Source organism: Delphinus delphis, chromosome 14, assembly GCF_949987515.2.
Source record: "Delphinus delphis chromosome 14, mDelDel1.2, whole genome shotgun sequence".
NCBI lineage: Eukaryota > Metazoa > Chordata > Mammalia > Artiodactyla > Delphinidae > Delphinus > Delphinus delphis.
In genome coordinates, this window is record NC_082696.1 from 261,214 (window position 1) to 281,883 (window position 20,670).

Consider the following 20,670-nt stretch of genomic DNA (forward strand, 5'->3'; position numbering starts at 1 on the left):
ATTGAAAGGACACATTCACCACAATATTCTTTGCAGCACTATTTACAATAGTCAGGTAATGGAAGCAACCTAAATGCCCAGAGGCAGACGAATGGATAAAGATGTAGTACATATATAAAATGGAATATTACTCAGCCATAAAAAGCAATGAAATTGGGTCATTTGTACAGACATCGATGGATCTAGAGACTGTCCTACAGAGTGAAGTAAGTCAGAAAGGGGAAAACAAAGATTGTATATTAATGTATATATGTGGAACCTAGAAAAATGGTACAGATGAACCGGTTTGCAGGGCAGAAATAGAGACACAGATGTAGAGAACAAATGTATGGACACCAAGAGTGTAAAGCCGTGGGGGGGGGGGCGGGGTGGGAGGTGATGGGAGATTGGGATTAACATGTATACATTTATATGTATAAAATAGATAACCAATAAGAACCTGCTGTATAAACAAGTAAATAAAATTAAATTAAAAATTTTTTAAAATAAAATTTTAAAAAACAGAAAGAAAGTTATTCCCTTCACATACATGTATTTATAGGAATGAATTATTTCCATGCTTATATCTATGAATACAAAAAAGGGGAATAAAATCTACCTTGAACCAAAAAAGAGAAAAAAGAACCCACCAGTTATACAGAGGAAAACCCTATCAGGGTACTTGCTCCAGTGGTAAACAATGCTGAAGTTGGTCAGAGGTGGGAAATCGTCTCCCATGCAGCCAGCAGCCCCCCACCCCACAAGGAGCATCCTCATTTCAAAGCTGGGGGACCGTGCCGAAGCATCTGTGAGTAAACGTGAGCTGAGCCCCAGGCCAGCTGCTGCTGAACTGTTCCCACCCTTCCCAGGTAAAACACCTGAATATGTACAAGGACTTGAAAGCCTACAGGAAGGGCCGTGGAGCCACACCAGCGACAGCACACCAGCCGACTTGGTGCCTGCAGGCCAGCCAGGATTGTCCTGGCCCCGGGCGCTCTTCTGGAAGCTTTCCATTTCCCTGCCTGAGATACCCCTCCTGTCCAGGCCCCCACTGCTTTTTTCCTTCCTCACCTCTGCCCGGGGAGAAATTCCAGCGGCAGTTACGGGTGACACATCCTCTTCTTTAGCAGGTGGCAGCTTGGCAACTCCTGCAGAAAGTCCAGCAGAGCCCCACTCACACTGGGCCACCCACAAAGGCGTAGCCCCTCGCTCCCACCCACCAGCCCAGCCCCGACACTGCTGATGGGGCAGATAATATGGCGTCAGGCACAGCTGCAGGGTCTCTTGCTGCCTGGAGCGGTGTTTATATTGACCTCAACCCAGGCACACCTGGGGAGGGCTGGCCCACACATTCAGGCTGCCCAGGTCAGCCAATCCTCACCCCTCAGGGGCTCACAGTTGCAGAAAATGGACCTTGCTGAACCGGCCACGTCCAAGGAACAGGTGTGGGCTCCTGAGAGTCAGGATAGACAAGGGACTGCAGCTCTGGCTTGTTTTCTAATCATTTTATCTGGCCCATGAGTGGGAGACAACTTCAAGAAGACCCTCTCCTAATGAGAGGAACCCAGGAGTCAGGGAGAGGAGGGGTGGTGGGTGGAGACAGAGGCCTGGTGCCCCAGCAGCAGTGGAAATCTCTGGAAGGCCAGGCGGAGGGTGGCCGCACAGAGTGATGCCCAGGGTCACAGACCTGTAGGCGCTGCTGTTTGTTAGTTCAAGTCCTGCTCTGAGGTGCTCTGTGTCAGCTCTGAGCGACAGGTGAGCTGGGGGTGCTCTGCAATGAGGGCTATGTGCATGGTTCCTGTGCCCAGCCCTGCCAGGGTACCAGCCCAGGGGAGCTCTGTATCCTGGGAGGGGCCTGACCACGAGAGCCTCATGGGCTGCTGGGTAGCTGCACAGGTGAGCTCCATACCCTGGGAGGGGCCTGACCATGAGAGCCCCGTGGGCTGCTGGGGACCTGGTAAGGGATGTCAGGACAGTCAGTGAAGCCACCGAGGATATACATCCAGTAGCTCCTAATTCCTACACCCTGCTGGTCATTCTACCATCCACCAGGACATGGCATTCTGTATTAGACTTCAATGATGCCTTCTTCTGTATTCCATTAGTCCCAGAGTCACAAGAAATTTTGGCTTGTGAGTGGCAGGACTCAACATACAACAAAAACAATGCTGCTGGGCCGTCCTGCCCCAAGGGTTCAAAAATACCCACACCATCTTTGGGGAAACGTTAGCTAAACACCTAAAAGTTCTACCTCTGCAAAGGGGAACCCTCCTTCAATATGCAGACGACATTCTGATCGTCAGCCCTACTAAGGAGGCCTCTGAACTACCTAGACAATAAAGGATAGAAGGTGTCGAAAAAAAAGGCTCAAATATCACAGACTATGGTGACCTGCCTGGGCTTCATTCTCACAGAAGGTCGGAGAAGCCCATCCCAGGAAAGGGAAGAAGCCATTTGCAACCTTACCCCTTCTAAAACTAGAAGACAGCTTAGGGGTTCCTGGGGAGGCCGAGGATTGCTGCATCTGGATCCCGAACTACAGTCAAATAGATGGGCCTCTATATGAAACACTGAAAGGAAAAGATGATGATCTTTTCGAATAGAATCCAGAAGCAGCCTTTCAAGAATGCAAAGAGCAGTCAATTCAGACCCTTGCCCTGGAACTCCCTAATTTAGCTAAACCCTTTGAACTTTACATCCCCATAGAATGTGAATCGCCCTTGGAGTATTAGTGCAAAAACTGGGACCACTTGAAATGGAACACTGCAAGAATGCCCTCCAGGTAGGATAAACTACAGTCACCAATGGCTTGGCCCACCACCCCATCCGGCCAGGGTACTGGGGGTATCTAAGAACCTGGAAATCAGCAGCCCGCAAATCCAGCTCCCTCCTAAGGGAAAAGGACCCCACGTGGTTATCCTAACTACCCACCATGCCCTGAAGTTGCAGGGGTCGCTCTGTGGGCACGCTGACCTCGAGTGAGGAGGTCCTCCAACTCCAACCTCCAGAGAGACAACCGGGGAAAACAGGCCCCCATGACGACTCGTGTGACCATCACTTGACCTGGAGCTTCTCTCAGAAAACAACAAGAGTGTGCCCCAAAAGAGCAGACTACTGCTTGCAGGACTTACTGCACCCAGAGAGGAGCTAATAAGCTTGTCAGGGGAACCATATATCATGCTGTCACCATAGAAAAGCCTACAGACACCGCAGTGACGGTGCCCAATGAGAGCGGCTGGACTCCTGGCTACTTGAAAAGACCGTTGACTCAGTGGCCGTCATGGTCCTGGATCACCACCGGGCCTGGACTGTCTGGGAGTTGAGCGGGCAGGGCTCTGACATCTGGTGCTGTTTGTACGTTAATTTAGGGGCCTAATTGAAGAAAGCACAGACTACTGGTCAGAGCATCTAGGCTGGCAGAAACCGTCAGCCTAAGGTGGCCAAACAAATGTGGGGCGGAATAAAACCGGCCACCCCAGCATCTCTGCGCATCTCTCTCCTGGACCCTTAAAAGTCATTAGAATCTATATCACTTCCAATGCTGGCGCTCAGGTGGATGAGCAGTGAGGCAGGAGGCCTGGGGAAAATCAACCTCACCTAGAGGCTGCTGGGGAGAAGTTCTGCCCCTCCCCACGAGTATGAGGACTCCCAACTCAGCACGAAGCAGTTACAGAAGAGGGGTCTGCACCCACAGCGCCCCAAGAATGAGGAATGGGACAAAAGGCAGAGGAGTGGTTCGTCACCGGCAAAGCCCATGAAAAATTCCTGGGAGATAAAAATAGAATCTGGGCAATAAAATAAAGTCTAATCTTTTTTCCTCTGTGCTTTGTCTAATTTCACATGCTCCTAGGGTCCCGCAAGCAGAGTTCCCACACCCGGCACTTCAGACCCGATTTCCTAATGCAGAATGGCTGGGTCGACACTTCAGCTCCTTGGGCCCCATGCAGACTCCGCGACATAGAGCCTGAGCTGCAGCCAACCCACCCCTCAAGAGCTCCGCTCCTCCCTCCCGCTGATGCTGCTGGGATCCCTACACAGCAGCTCAGCCCACAGCCCGTGGGGCAGTGCACGTTCTCATCTCTCCATTCTCTGAAGAAAATATAGAGTTTCACTTGCTTCTGAACCAAACTCAGTCTCAATCTGTTGGCTCCAAAGACACTGGGCAAGGAGAGCCTTGTTGGGGCCCACTCTGGTGGATCAGTAACAGAAATTGACAACATTGTAACTTAAATTAACACATGTGTGAGCAAAACTGTAATTAACATATAGCAGTGTATAAGGCTCGGGTAAAATAAGATGTTTCTAACACTTCCATTGGATATTTCCATCACTTTATATGGAGCACAGGGGCACTGCAATTCACCCGTTCCCTAACCCTAACCCTAACCCTAACCTTAATCCTAAACCGAACACTTAACCTAATCCTTACACTACACGGTACCCTAACCCTAACCCTAACCCTAACCCTAACACTAACCCGTTGTCGTACCCTAAAATGGAGCCTGAACCGTCCCCATTCCCTAACGCTAACCCTAAACCTAACCTTAAACCTAACCCTAACCCTAAACCTAATCCTAAACCATACACTAACACTAACGCATACCCTAACACGTACACTAACCCTAAACCATTGTCGTACCCAAACCTGTACCATAAACAGTACCTGTTCCCTAACCCTAACCCTAACCCTAACCCTAACCCTAACCCTAACCCTAACACATACGCTAACACTAACCCATATGCTAACAGGTATGCTAACCCTAAACCATTGTCATACCCTAACCTGTACCCTAAACCATCCCTGTTCCCTAACCCTAACCCTAACCCTAATACTTACTCGAAGCCTTACCCTAACATGTACCCTAATCCTAACCTGTACACTAACACTAACCCATACCCTAACACGTACACTAACCCTAAACCGTTGTCGTACCCTGACCTGTACACTAAACCATACCCGTTCCCTAACCCCGACCCTAACCTTAACCGTAACTGTAACCCTTATCTGAAGCCTTACCCTAACCCGTACCATGATGCTAACACTTACACTAATGCTAACCCATACCCTAACATGTACGCTAACCCTAGAGCTTGGTCGTACCCTAACATTTACCCTAAACCGTACCCCTAACCTAACCCTAACCCTAACCCTAACCGTAACCGTAACCCGTACACGAAGCCTTACCCAAACACGTACCTTAATCCTAACCTGTACACTAACACTAACCATTACCCTAACACGTACGCTAACCCTAGAGTGTTGTCGTACCCTAAACTGTAACATAAACCGTACCTGTTCCCTAACCCTATCCCTAACCGTAACCGTAACTCTTACCCGAAGCCTTACCCTCATCCGTACCTTAATCCTTACCCGTACACTAACATTTACCCATACCCTAACATGTACGCTAACCTTAGAGCGTTGTCATACCCTAACCTGTACCCTAAACCGTACCCGTTACCTAACCCTAACCCTAAACCTAACCTTAATTGTAACACTTACCCGAAGCTTTACCCTAAACTGTACCTTAATCCTAACCCATACTCTAATACTTACACATATGCTAACCATAGAGCAGTGTTGTACACTAACCTGTACCCTAAAACGTACCAGTACCCTAACGCTAACCCTAAGCCTAACCATAACCGTAATCCTTACTGGAAGGCTTAACTTAACCCATAACTTAATCCTAAACTGTACACTAACTCTACCCCTTACCCTAACAGGTATGCTAACCCTAGAGCATTGTCGTGCACTGACCTGTACCCTAAACCGTACCCTTTCCCTAACCCTAACACTAACACTAAACCTAGCCGTAACCCTTACCAGAAGCCTTGCCATGACCCGTTCCTTAATCCTAATCCATACACTAATACTGACCCATACCTTAACATGTACGCTAACCCTAGAGCGTTGAAGTACTGTAACCTGTACCCTAAACCGTACCCATTCCCTATCCCTAACTCTAACCCTAACCCTAACCCTAACCCTTACCCAAAGACTTACCCTAACCCATACATTAATCCTAACCCATACACTAACACTAACCCGTACTCTGACACGTATGCTAACCCTAGAGCATTGTCATACACTAACCTGTACCTTAAAACGTCCCTGTTCCCACACCTTAACCCTAAACCTAACCATAACTGTAAACCTTACCCGGAGCCTGACCCTAAACCGAACCTTGATCCTAACCGGTACACTAACACTAACACATACCGTAACACATACACTAACACTAGAGCGTTATCGTACACTCAACTGTACCATAAATCGTACCCGTTCCCTAACCCTAACCCGAACCATAACCGTAACCGTAACTCTTATCCACAGCCTTACCCAAACACGTACCTTAATCCTACCCCGTACACTAACACTAAACCATACCCTAACATGTACGCTAACCCTAGAGCATTGTCCTACCCTAACCTGTACCCTAAACTGTACCCATTCCCTAACCCTAACCCTAACCTTAACCGTAACTGTAACCCTTACCCGAAGCCTTACCCTAATCTGTAACTGAATCCTAAACCATACCCTGACACTAACTCGTACCCTAACACGTACGCTAACCCTAGAGCGTTGTCGTAAACTAGCCTGTACCCTAAATCATACCCGTTCCCTAACCCTAACCATAACCATAACCGTAACCTTTACCTGAAGACTTACCCTAACCAGTACCTTAATCCTAAAATGTACACTAATGCTAACCCATACCCTAAAACATACGGTAACCCTAGAGCATTGTCGTATCCTAACCTATATCCTAAAATGTACCCGTTCCCTAAACCTAACCCTAATTTTAACCGTAACCATATCCCTTACCTGAAGCCTTACCTTAACCCATACCTTAATCCTAACCCGTACACTAACACTAAACCATACCCTAAAACGTACGCTAACCCTAGAGCATTGTCATACACTCACCTGTACCCTAAACCGTACCCGTTCCCTAACCCTAACCCTAACTCTAACTGTTACCGTAACACTTACCCGAAGCCTAACCCTAACCCGTACCTTAATCCTAACCCGTACGCTGTCAATAACCCATACCCTAACATGTACCCGAACCCTAGAGCATTGACGTAACCTAACCTGTACCCTAAATCATACCCGTTCCCTAACCCTAATCCTAACCCTAACTGTAACCCTTACCAAGAGCCTTATCCTAACCCGTACCTTAATCCTAACCCGTACACTAACACTAACTCGTACCCTAACACATACGCTAACTCTAGAGTGTTGTCGTACACTAACCTGTACCCTAAACCGTACCCGTTCCGTAACACTAAACCTAACCCTAACTGTAACCGTAACACTTACCTGAAGCCTTTCCGTAACCCGTACCTTAGTCCTAACCAGTACACTAACATTAACCCATACCCTAGCACATACGCTACCCTAGAGCATTGTCGTACACTAACCTGTACCCTAAACCATACCTGTTCCCTAACCCTAACCGTAAGCATAATCCTTACCCGAAGCCTTACCCTACCCCTAAATTAATCCTAACCCATACACTAACCCATCACCGAACACGTATGCTAACCCTAGAGCGTTGTCATACCCTAACCTGTACCCGAAACCGTACAGGTTCCCTAACCGTAACCCTAACCATAACCATAACTGTAACCCTTACCCGCAGCCTTACCCTAACCCGTACCTTAATCCTAACCTGTACACTAACACTAACCCGTACCATAACACGTACCCTAACCCTAGAGCGTGGTCATACCCTAACCTGTACCCTAAATCATACCCATTACCTTACCCTCACCCTAAATCTAACAGTAACCGGAACCCTTACCAGAAGCCTTACCCTAACCCGTACCTTAATCCTAACCCGTACACTAACACTAACTTGTACCCTAACACGTACACTAACCCTAGAGTGTTGTCGTACACTAACCTGTATCCTTAACCATACCCGTTCCCTAACACTAACCCTAACCTTAACCGTAACCGTAACCTTACCCGAAGCCTTACACTAACCCGTACATTAATCCTAACCTGTACACTAACACTAACCTGTCACCTAACACATATGCTAACCCTAGAGCGTTGTCATACACTAACCTATACCCGAAACCGTACAGGTTCCCTAAACCTAACCCTAACCCTAATCTTAACTGTATCCAAATCCCTTACCCGAAGCCTTACCCTAACCCGTACCTTAATCCTAACTCATACACTAACACTAACCCATACCCTAACACGTACAGTAATGCTACAGTGTTGTCGTACACTAACTTGTACCCTAAACCGTACCCGTTCCCTAACTCTAACCCTAACACAAACTGTAACCGTAAACCTTACCCAAATCCTTACCCTAACCCGTACCTTAATCCTAAACCGTACACTAACAATAACCCTTACCATAATACGTACACTAACCCTAGAGTGTTGAAGTACCCTAACCTGTACCCTAAACCGTACCCATTCCCTAACCCTAACTGTAACAGCAACCCTTACCCGAAGCCTTAACCTAACCTATACCCTAATCCTAACCCGTACCCTAACACTAACCCGTACCCTAACACGTACGCTAACCCTAGAGCGTTGTCATACACTAACCTACACCCTACACCGTCCCCGTTCCCTAACCCTAATCCTAACCCTTACCATACGCCTTACTCTAACCCGTACCCTAATCCTAACCTGTACACTAACACTTACCCTTACCCTAACACGTACCCTAACCCTAACCCGTTGTCATACCCTAACCTGTAACCTAAGCTTTACCCGTTCACTAACCGTAACCCTAACCCTAATCATAACCCTTACCCGAAGCCTTGCCCCAACACGTACACTAATCCTAACCTGTAAACTAACACTAACCCTTACCCTAACACGTACCCTAAGCCTAACCCATTGTCGTACCCTTACCAGTACCCTAAACCGTCCCCGTTCCCTAACCCTAACCCTAACCCTTACCCTAGGCCTTACCCTAACCCATTCCATAATCGTTACCCGTACACTAACACTAACCCATACTGTAACACGTACCCTAACACTAAACTTTTGTCGAACCCTAAGCTGTACCCTAAACCGTACCCGTTCCGTAACCCAAACCCTAAACCTAAACCTAACCCTAACCCTTACCCTAAGCCTTACACTAAACCGTACCCTAATCCTAACCCATTGTCGTACCCTAACCTGTACCCTAATCTATAGCCGTTCTGTAACCCTAACCCTAACAACAACCATAACCATAAGCCTTACCCTAACCCGTACCTTAATCCTAACCCATACACTAACACTAACCCGTACCCTAACACGTACCCTAACTCTAACTCATTGTCATACTCTAACCTGTACCCTAAACTTGACCCATTCCCTAATCCTAACACTAACCCTAACACTTACCATAAGCCTTACCCTAAACCGTACCGGAATCCTAACCCATTCCCTAATGCTAACCCAAATCCTAACCCTAACCATAACCATAACCCTTACCCTACACCTAACCCTAAACCATACCCTAATCTTAACCCCTCCACTAAAACTAACCTGTACCCTAACACGCACACTAAACCTAACCCGTTGTTGTACCCTAACCTGTACCCTAAACTGGACCCGTTCCCAAACACTGACCCTAACCCTAACCCTAACCCTATCCCTTACCATATGCCTTAACATAACCCGTCCCCTAATCCTAACCCGTACGCTAACAGTAACCCATACCCTAACACGTGCCCTAACCATAACCCCTTGTGGTTCACTAACCTGTATCCTAAACCGTACCCATTCCCTAAACCTAACCCTAACCCTAACCCTTACCCTAACCCTTATCCTAAGCCTTACACTAACCCGTTTCCTAATTCTAACCCGAACACTAACCCTAACCCTAACACGAGCCCTAACCCTAACCAGTTTTCGTACCCTACCCTGTATCCTAAACCGTACCCGTTCCCTAACCCTAACAAAAACCCTAACCCTAACACTTACCCTAAGCCTTACGCTAACCCGTACCCTATTCCTAACCCATACACTAACAGTAATCCGTACCCGAACATGTGCCCTAAACAGAACACATTGTCATACCCTAACCTGTAACCTATACCGTACCCGATCCCTAACCCTAACCCTAACCCTAACACTTACCCAAAGCCTTAACCTAACCCATACACTAACACTAACCCGTACCCTAACACATAGCCTAACCCTAACCAGTTGTCTACTGCAACCTATACCCTAAATCATACCCGTTCCCTGACACTAACCCTAATCCTAACCCTTACCCTAATGCTTACCCTAAACCTTACCCTACCCCGTACCCTAATCCTAACCCAAACACTAACTCGTACCCTAACCCTAAACCATTTTCACACCCTAACCTGTATCCTAAACCATTCCCGTTCCCTAACCCTAACCCTTACCCTAAGCCTTACCCTAACCCGTACCCTAATCGTAACCCATACACTAACACTAACCCATACCCTAACACATACCCTAACCCTAACCCGTTGTCATACACTAACGTGTACCCTAAACCGTACCGGTTCCCTAACCCTAACCCTATCCCTAATCCTAACTCTAACCCTTACCCTAAGACTTACACTAACCCATACCCTAATCCTAACACGTACACTAACACTGACCCATACCCTAACACATAACCCTAAACCTAACCCGTTGTCTTACCCTAACCTGTACCCTAAACCATACCCTAATCCTAAACCGTACACTAACACTAACCCTTACCCTAACACATTCCCTAACCCTAAGCCATTGTCGTACTCTCACCTGTTCCCGAAACCATACCCGTTCTTTAACCCTAACCCTAACTCTTACTCTATGCTTTACCCTAACCCTAACCCTAACCCTAACAGGTTCCCTAACCCTAACGTGCTGTCTTGCCCTAACCTGTACCATAAACCGTATCCATTCCCTAACCCTAATCCTAACCCTAGCCCTAACACTAACCCTAACACTTACCCTAAGCCTCACCCTAAACCGTACCCTAGTCCTAACCCATACACTAACACTAACACGTACCCTAATCCTAACCTGTTGTCGTACCCTAACCTGTATCCTAAACCGTATCCATTCCCTAAGCCTAACCCTAAGCCTAACCCTAACCCTAACCCTAACCCTAACCCTTACCCTAAGCCTTCCCCTAAGCCGTACCCGAATTCTAACCCGTACACTAACACTAACCCATACCCTAACATGTACTCTAACCCTAACCCATTGTCGTACCCTAACCTGTACCATGAACCGTACCCGTTCCCTAACCCTAACCCTAACCGTAACCCTAACCCTTACCCTAAGCCTTACCCTAAACCGTACCGTAATCCTAACCCGTACACTAACATTAACCCATACCCTAACCCGTACCCTAACCCGTACCCTTTCCTGTACCCATACCCTAACCCTAACCCTAACCCTTGCGTAGCGGGAGCTCAAAGCTCTCTCCTCAGGCACGGCTGTGGTCTCTGGGGGAGGCAGAGCTCTGGTCTAGGAGATGCAGCTGTGGGGTCTTTTCCTCTGCCTGGTGACGGATCCCCAAGGTGAGTGTCTCAGGTTCAGGGCCGGTCTATGGGGATGATTGTGGCTTCAGGTGGCTAAGAGGGACTGATTCTCCTTGTTCTCAGGTGTCTTGTCTGATCTGACACTGCAGAGTCTGGCCCAGGACTGGTGAAGCCCTCACAGACCCTGTCCCTCACCTGTGACGTCTCCGGGGGCTCTGTAACCAGCAGTTACTACTGGAATTGGATCTGCCCACGCCCTGGGGAAGGGTTGGAGTGGATGGGGTACTGGACAGGGAGTACAAGCTACAACCTGCTTTCCAAGGCCGAATCTCTGTCACTGCTGACACGTCCAAGAACCAGTTCTCCCTGCAGCTGAGTTCTGTGACCACCGAGGACACAGCCGTGTATTACTGTGCAAGAGACAGTGAGAGGAACTCAGTGTGAGCCCAGACACAAACCTCTCTGCAGGGAGACAGGAGGGGCTGGGCTGTAGGGGAGCTCAGAGACTAGTCCCAGGAGCCGGTGCAGCGGGTGGCAGGGAAGGTGGTTTCGGTTGGGATTGAGAATTACCTCTCCACGACGTTCAGCTGCCCCAAGGGACATTTCAAGTTTTTTCTGTCTCTGAATTCTCATATTCTCAGTGCAGCCAACAAATGAGAAAGTTACATTGTCTATTTGCAGATGGGATATCATCAGTCATTAGGGATGTGTCCATCAAGTTCCTATATCTTATTTATTTTTCTTGACAAAGAGAACATCCAGAAGACTCTCAGCTTCCCTGTGATTCGAAAACATTTCCACAAAGGGAGGTACCAGCACATTTCATCAACTCTGTGTCCAAACCCAACTTCGACCCCCTCACGCACAGGTGGCCCGCATATAGGACCTCCTGTCAGACAGGCACATATGACCTCAGGGGGTTATGATCAGTGCACCCCCAGGACCTCTGTCCACAGGGTCTCTCTCCCCCCAGGATATGTTAACCTCCTGCTTCTGATTTACTGGGGTGGATGTTGAACCCACCCCAACATAACGCTCTGCCTTCTACCTTTTAAATTCTCCCTCTACCTGTCCTAGACCCTGAGCACCGTGGGGTTAGGGTTAGGGTTAGGGTTAGGGTAGGGTTAGGTTACAGTTAGGGTTAAAAAAAGCACACAAGAGCTCAGAAAACCAAGTAGTGTTTCCCTGTGTGAGGGGAATTTATGAGGTAAATCTCCATTTGAAAGGGTGTCTCCCTCTCTGTACCAGGAATAGGGTAACTGAAGCTCAAGAAACTTTTACCTATGGAGAAGGCCTGGACTTAAATCTACATAACAAACATACCCTTGTTTACTATGCACTGCCTGATGACCTCCTTTAACTGGCTTCCCCCCTCTCCCAACACCTTTTGTTTTTTAACTGAAGATGGTCTGTAAGGGAGATTAGGTCATTTCCTGGCTTAGTTTTCCTGGTGTTGACCTGAAACAAACAGACAGCCAGATATTTCTCCAGCAAATATGGGTTTATTCTCAGGATCGGGAGAAAATCACAACTTGGAGGTCTGCAACCACAGCAAGGCACATGAGCATCCCCATGAGTCAAGGGAAGGAAACACCTCTGCAGAAAGGAAGAGGACCCTGGACGGGCTATAGCAAACAGTACACAACTTTTTATTGGCTGAGTCCCTGAGTCCTGGCTCAGTCCTTTCCTGAGGCCAGGAAATGAGAGTCTTTCTTCTCACTGTGGGGCTCCGCAATTGCGGTAACGCATGAGAGCTCTCCGTTCTGGTCTCCCCGTCCTATTTAATTGAGGTTTCTGCTTATTAATTTTTACAACACTAACCCCCAACTCTTAGCCCTTGGCCCAATCCCTAAACCCAAACCTAACTCCTAACCCTTAACTCTAGGCCCTAACCCCTAAGCTTATCCCTTCCCCACCATCCTAAACCCTCTCCCTAACTGCACCCTTCACGCCACCCTCCGTCCCTTTCCTGGACCAACTGGGCCAATGACATTTCTGCATCTTTCAGCATCTCCACCCTGCCTCTCCCCGCCACCCTACAGCCCCGCCTCCAGGGCTCAGGAGGCGACTGCGGTCATCCGCCCCTAGGTGAGCGGATATGTGCTCCCAGACCCAGAGCATTCAACAGCGTCTGCAGGACGTGCCCAGGCCGTGAGGACGTCAGAGAGCCCGCGCTCCGCTGCACTTAGCTCACCTAAACGCCCTCCAAGACCTCTACGTGACCCCCGGGGACTCAAGCGGCTTCGCGCCCCTGCCCCAGCAACCAATCGTAAGTCAGGGACAACGAAGCCGGCCCACGCCAGGCCTCCCCATGGCCCCGCCCCCTCTCCACTGCCGTCCAATTGCTTCTGGCCGGCCGTCCTCCGCGCTTCCGCGGCGACTTCCGCTGTCGGCGGCGGGGCGGCAGGTCGAGGGGCCTAATTCCTGCGCCTATGGCATCCGGGAGCGTCGGGCTGGCTGAGCTGGGTTTTGTGGAGGCGGCGCCGGCGTGGCGGCTGCGCAGCGAGCAGTTCCCCAGTAAGGTGGGCGGCCGGCCGGCGTGGCTCGGCGCAGCCGGGCTGCCGGGGCCCGCGGGGCTGGCCTGCGCGCTGTGCGGCCGCCCACTGGCCTTCCTGCTGCAGCTGTACGCACCGCTTCCGGGCCGCGCCGACGCCTTCCACCGCAGTCTCTTCCTTTTCTGCTGCCGAACGCCACCGTGCTGCGCCGGCCTACGCGGTGAGCGGCCCGGGGCCCGGGTAGCGCGTGCGCGGTGAGAGGCCTGCGGCCCCGGTCGCGCGTGCGCTGCCTTGCTCGCGGTCAGGGCCCAGGGACCGTGCAGCCTCCTCTGCGACCCCGCCGCGGGCCTCTCCCCTGTACCCCGCGAGCGTTTCCGGGGGTGGGGGTGAGTTCCAAGGGCTCGCGCCTTCTTCGACCCCAGCTTTTTGTTAATCAGTCGGTAGTAGGTGTTCAGATAATAGAACCTGTAATTTTTCGGAAACCTGGGTTCCAACACGTTGCTCATATGTATGTAGTCTGACTTAATGTTACTTTTGTTACTAATTTGAACAAGCTCAAAGAGCCTACTTAGTTGTATGGACTTTAAAAAGTTTCTCGTTTTCACTCTTATTTTTTCTTCCTTTCCAGCAAATAAGCTTTTTGAAAGCAAAAACTTTCTATTTTTCTTTTTAAAAAATGACTGTCTTTTCAGTCCTGTGTGGAGTGAAGGCACAAATATTTGAATTGCTATGTTGTTTTATTTAAAGCATGTGTAACGTTTCTCCTTCTCTCTCCTTAGTTTTTAGAAATCAGTTGCCTAGGAGAAATGACTTCTATGCCTATGAGCCACCTTCTGAGGATCCCCCGCTGGAGACAGGAGAATCCGTGTGCCTCCAGCTCGAGTCCGGTGCTCATCTCTGCAGAGTTTGTGGCTGTTTAGGCCCCAAAACATGCTCCCGATGTCACAAGGCACATTACTGCAGCAGGGAGCATCAGACTCTGGACTGGAGATTGGGACATAAGCAGGCTTGTACACAAGAAGGTCAGTCAATTCTGTTTTTATTTTTAAATCTCAGCTCAGTTTCATAGTGTCTGTCAGGCCAAATCTTTCATTTTGAGGATAAACATTAACATTACAAAAGGTGTAATACTTTTCAAAGCTTTGGTTAACTAGTGACATGAACACCTTTATGAAGAAGGAACTGTGAGGTCTTGCCCACTCACGTCCCAGCCTAGCTTTAGTATAGTCATTTAATTTATGAGCCATAATCTAAAATGCTGGAGCTACATATGTTAATTACTAGGGAAAACTGTTATGACATGGAATACACTTCAGATATAGGAAATTATTTGACCTTCCAAACTAAATGATTACTAATGATGCTAGTTACCTTACTTTGTTTCAGGTGATTTGGACAGTACAGTTCCAGACCACAGCTTCCTTTTTCCAGAATTTGAAATTGTAATAGAAACAGAAGATGAGATTATGCCTGAAGTTGTGGGAAAAGATGATGAATCAGAGATTATAGGTAGCATGGGTAAGGAATCAGTTTCAAAACTCATTCATTAAATATACACTACTATGTATAAAATAGATAACTAATGAGAACCTACTGTATAGCATAGGGAACTCCACTCAGTGCTCTGTGGTGAACTAAATAGGAAGGAAATCTATAAAAGGGGATATATGTATAAGGAAAAAAAGGAAAAAGGTGGGGGGAAGAACAGTGAATCTAGTTGAAGCAGAGAGAAAGTAGAGGGTCAAGTGTCCCAACATTCCAGCCTCAAGGGACATGTTGTCACCCATTTCAGGGGACACTGACGGCCTGCCATGGAGACCTAGGGATTAGAGAACCAGTTTGGAGACACCCGTCTTAGATCATTGCTAAGACAAAAAACGTTTTTCTTTTTAACTAACATATGAGAAGATTCAGTGCCAGATGTTTAAAAGCACCTAGGGAGAGGGATGCTATGTTTGTTGGTGGGTAGTAGTGTTAGAGAGTGCGCTTTGGGGAAGAATTCACTGATGAAGGAGTCTGATAGAAAATTTCCAGTAACAGGTGAGAGAGAACTCCCTGTATTGAGTGTCCAGTGAAATGAAACCATGCTGTATCTGAACTGGACAGTGCATGCCATTGCTCCACACTGCCTCTGCTCCCTCAGACACGGGGCCAACAAAGTAATAAGCAATCGAAATGTAAAAAAAAAAGAATAAAAAACTCTTTCATTAAGTGATTAAATATAATGCTTGAAAGGAAGGGCTCAAGATGCCAAGAAGAGAAGCACTGATAGGAAAAGGCAACTCACTTGGGAGGCTGCAACCTATACTTTTCAAATATTGCCTCATTTGAAGATATCCTTTCTGTACTTCCCTCCTTGGCATATACAGGAACGTTCTGGTTCCTGTAAACATGTCAGAGGAAGTATCCAGGTGGTCAGTTGGGTGGGGCTGCACAGGATGCTGGAAACTTGGAAAGTTTATCTGGCTCCAGGATTTGTTTCTCTGATTGAGATGGTGGACATGAGAGTGCCTAGCAGTGTTTGGTGGGCAGCAGGGGGCCCTTTTATCTGGCAAGTTTCAGGTACTTGATTTCATCAGTTACTTCAAGGTTATCATACTCTGGAGCAGTGCCTGTGCTGAGACTGAGCCGTAGCCAAAATTGATCCAACACTTACTCTGTACCACGGGCCTTTTGTGCATGATCTTACTAAAGTCTTGACATCAGAACAATATGTTAGAAACTCTGCCCCATTTTGCAGTGAGGAATTTGAGGTTCTGGGTATAACTTGCTTGGTCGTATAACTGACTAAAGTTGTTAAGTTCTAGAACTGAAGTCTGAGCTCACGTCTTACTCCAAAACTTGAGCCCAAATGTAGATTTCAGAATCTAAATTAAATTTTGGATTAGAATGTCAGCTTACTGGCTTACAGTTCACATTCAGGGTATCAGAAATATCTTCTGAGTTACAAAGACTCGATCCTGTTGGGGATGGTGGTGTTTCAGGTAGCTGAGATTCCAGAGGTGAGTGTGAAGGAGTGAGCTGGTAGGGTTAGGGCATGTGATGACTGAATGAGTGTAAGGGAAAGGAGAGATGAAACATGAAGAGATTGGAAGTAAGAGTCCAGATGGGTGAAGGACACTAGTGATAAGCAGGGCTCATATTTTTTGGGTGCCCTTTTGTGTGCTGGGCACAGCAGTCCTCAGACTGGGACTTGGGGTCTGTTCTTTTAATTTGGAGTTTTAAAGAGAAGCTCTTACTAGGAGCCGGCATAGTAATAATGCTTCATGGAGTACCTGCAAAGTCAGATGGTCTTAAAGCACAAACATTAATGAACTAAAATAGGGAAGCCTGTAGAAACATCTGGCCTTCACTGTCTGATTTAACACTAAGTTGGTTGTTTAAAACTGGCTTCCCTCAGCATGTGTTTATTGTCCAGACATGGAGATTATTCCTGTTGCATAATAGTTATGTTGATAATTTTTTAGGTGAAACACCTGAGGAAGAACTGGATTCCATGGCAAAACATGAATCTAGGGAAGATAGAATTTTCCAGAAGTTTAAAACCAAAATATCCTCTGAACCAGAACAGGTAAAATAGAATTCATTTACAGCTCCTTCTGTTCTTTTCAGGTGGTGGTTTAGGGGTATAAACCCTGAGTAGGGAATTCCCTGGCAGTCCAGTGGTTAGGACTCTGCACTTCCATCGCTGGGGGCCCAGGTTTGATCCCTGGTTGGGGAACTAAGAAACCAACCTGCAACATTAGCACAAAGACCACTGTGGTTTTGTGAAAAGAATAATGGGTTTTGCTGTTATGAAGAATTCTGGCTTCTTGAATTACATATTGACCTTCTGATGTAATTGTATCTACGGTGTGGGGAAAAAAAAAAGAGTGGTTTCGAGGATTAAGGTAGATTGTAGACTCACAGTAAGTATTCAGCAAATGCTTCCCTTTGCCTCTTTTCTTCCATTAACTTTATTCCCCTTAACTTCCCTTACCATAAACATAAATCACTAAAGAAGACAGCTAAATTCCCATAAGCCAGTCGCTAGAGCAAATCAACATCCAGGGGCTTATAGGAAGAGTAGGTCTAGGTCCTAAATACTGAGAAGGTAGTTTTTAGCAACACATATGCTTTTAACAAGAAATATTGAGGAAGGTCACTCATTTGTTACATAAGATGTTATAACAAAATTTACTTCTGTTTTATTTAAACACTGTGGCTCACTTGGTATTTGTTCCTTTAAAAATTGTTAACTAAGTTTCCTTATATCTGTGTGAAGGTAAGCACAGACCCTGGGCTGCATGTTAGATTGACAACCTGGTGATGGGGAAATAGGATTATTGTTAGTCTCTTCACAAAATAGTCATAGGATTCAGATTCTAACCATATTGACATCTAAGAAAAATAATTTGGATATCCTGAATCAGATAAGCTGAAACAGTCCCTTTGATCAGGGGCCCCAAACCCTGGGCCAAGGACCGGTACCGTGAAGCTTCAGCTGCCACTCCCCATCGCTCGCATTCACGCCAGAACCACCCCCTTCCCCCTCCCTGTCCGTGCAAAAATTGTCTTTCACGAGACAAAACCAGTCCCTGGTGCCAAAAAGGTTGGGCACCGCTGCCTTTGATGACGCTGAGAACGGTCTTAATTGTGCCCAGTGGAGGGGCGCAGGGGGACAGACAGTAAAGTGGTTTTCAGATGAGCGTTTCATCAATCGTAAGAGTATGTACAAAGCTTCTCTAGATGATCCTCAGATCACATGAGATGTTGGTGATTTAAACTGATCCTTATTGATTTTAGATTCTCAGATACGGCAGAGGGATTGCCCCCATCTGGATCTCTGGTGAAAATATCCCTCAAGAAAAGGATATTCCAGATTGCCCCTGTGGTGCCAAGAGAATATTTGAATTCCAGGTATGACCTTAAATAAGTACTATTTTAGTATGTAATTACCCTGATTTATAATTTTAAGCATTAAAAAACTTTGCCAAAGTAACATATGTGTATGGGTCCCTATGGTGTTATGGAAGGTTCCCTATGATGAAAATCAGTAGTTTCCTACCCCACCTTAGGGCTTGTTACAGGGAGGGAATTACCTTTTACTGGTTATCTGGTAGTTATTTCTATCTTTAAATAGCATGCTTTTTCTGAGATTTATCAGTTTACTAGTTTTTTAGACATCTGTTGACTGACTTCTGCAGTAGTGAGGATTTAAATGTAGTCACTCACACCATCTAGACCATCGCCCACTTCCCAGTGTGGTTAGGGTCAATATTATTTTAGTGCCTCTATTGTTACCTTTATAATTTAAAATAATATACCTTTTTTACAATATTTGACTCTCTCCTTTGTGAGAGTGTTTCAGAACGCTTACTCTGTTTAGTCTTGGTTTGTAGATTTGTTAGGAGAACAAATTAATGTAATCATTAAGGTAACCCCCCCCCCCCCCACAAGAAGTTGTTAGCATCAAAATCCGTTTGGGTTGGGCGGAAATGCTCCTGAATTGTGGATTCACTAACCTTATAAAGTGATACTTGTTTCTTAGGATAAAAAAAGGATTTTTGTGGACTGATCCAAAACTAATTGGTTCTTACTGCCAGAGCTCTGACTGACGCCCAAGATGAGCTGACGGTGGTTGTATAAAGCAATTTGATAACAGTAGTGGCAGTGCTGGCTCTTACTCTTTCCCATGAGACCACTGACTCCTAAGACCCATTTCTAGTCTATACAAATACATCAATAGATTTCCTTTTTGTATTCTACTAGGTTAGTGTTTCTTCAGAGTCATAGTAACAGCATCTGCTATTCAGGTTGTAAATAACCCAAAATAAGAGCTGCCCAAAGAGAAGCCTCATCCCTATTTTGCGGCATATTATTAATAAAAAAATAATTAGGTTAACAGCCAGGTCAAATAGATCAGCTGATCTTATTATACTTAGGAACTTCTTTCTTAAACGAAAAAGAAAGACACCAAATAGAGAGGGACTTTAAAGAAACATAGAGTTGCAAAGTATTTTTAGATTGTTAAGTATGTTAACACCATTAATGTCTTTAATCTTGCTGTGGAGTGTGGAGATGGAGAGACCAGGATCCCCAGGAAGGTCTGGTCTGTTGAAAGCAGACTGTGCTCATCACCGCCAAGGAGCGCTCTGACTGTGCCATCCTTTTCCCAGGTCATGCCTCATCTGCTCAACCACCTGAAGGCCGACAGACTGGGCAGGAGTGTCGACTGGGGCGTCCTGGCCGTCTTCACCTGTGCTGAAAGCTGTGGCCTGGGCACTGGCTACACAGAGGAATTTGTTTGGAAGCAAGATATAACAGATACTGCCTAAAGACAACTGTGTGAAGCCTCAAAATATTCATCATCTCTTAGACCTTCCAATTCCATTTCTAGGACTTTATCCTAAGGAAATAATTATACCAGAGATACACAAAGATGTTGTTTTAGGTGTTGTGTATCTGTCCAGCAGGAGGCTACACAGTCTTAATGATACAGACTTATATGCACATCAAGTAAGATAAAGATGCCAAGGTACCATTGTAGATGGTATTCATAGTATGCTATTTTTGTAAAAATATTTATACACATGTATATACACCAAAAATATCTGGAATGAAATGCACTAGGTGTGAACTGGTTAACTGAACAGTGGGACTAAGTGACATGATCTTTTTACTTATATGTGTATTTCTTTCTATAATAAAAATGGGTTATGTGCCTAATTAAGTCAAA

General features: G+C 46.6%; 1 protein-coding gene across 2 annotated transcripts; it reads left to right on the top strand.

Moving 5' to 3' along the window:
* The first annotated feature begins 13,823 nt into the window (after window positions 1-13,823).
* Window positions 13,824-20,670, top strand: PDCD2 (programmed cell death 2). 2 transcript variants are annotated; one of them, XM_060029591.1, is made up of 6 exons: window positions 13,825-14,172; window positions 14,732-14,974; window positions 15,339-15,470; window positions 17,420-17,523; window positions 18,738-18,851; window positions 20,111-20,670. In XM_060029591.1, the coding sequence occupies exons 1-6, from the start codon at window positions 13,890-13,892 to the stop codon at window positions 20,267-20,269; spliced, it is 1,035 nt and encodes a 344-aa protein (XP_059885574.1). In that variant the 5' UTR covers window positions 13,825-13,889; the 3' UTR covers window positions 20,270-20,670. The 2 variants fall into 2 exon arrangements, with proteins under 2 accessions (XP_059885575.1, XP_059885574.1); XM_060029592.1 differs by lacking the exon at window positions 15,339-15,470 and having other exon boundaries at window positions 13,824-14,172.

Coding starts and splice junctions, on each gene's coding strand:
- PDCD2 (XM_060029591.1), top strand. CDS start 13,890: ATGGCATCCGGGAGCGTCGGGCTGGCTGAGCTGGGTTTTGTGGAGGCG. Junction 15,471..17,419: donor AGAGATTATAGGTAGCATGG/GTAAGGAATCAG, acceptor ATAATTTTTTAG/GTGAAACACCTGAGGAAGAA. Junction 18,852..20,110: donor AGAGAATATTTGAATTCCAG/GTATGACCTTAA, acceptor TCCTTTTCCCAG/GTCATGCCTCATCTGCTCAA.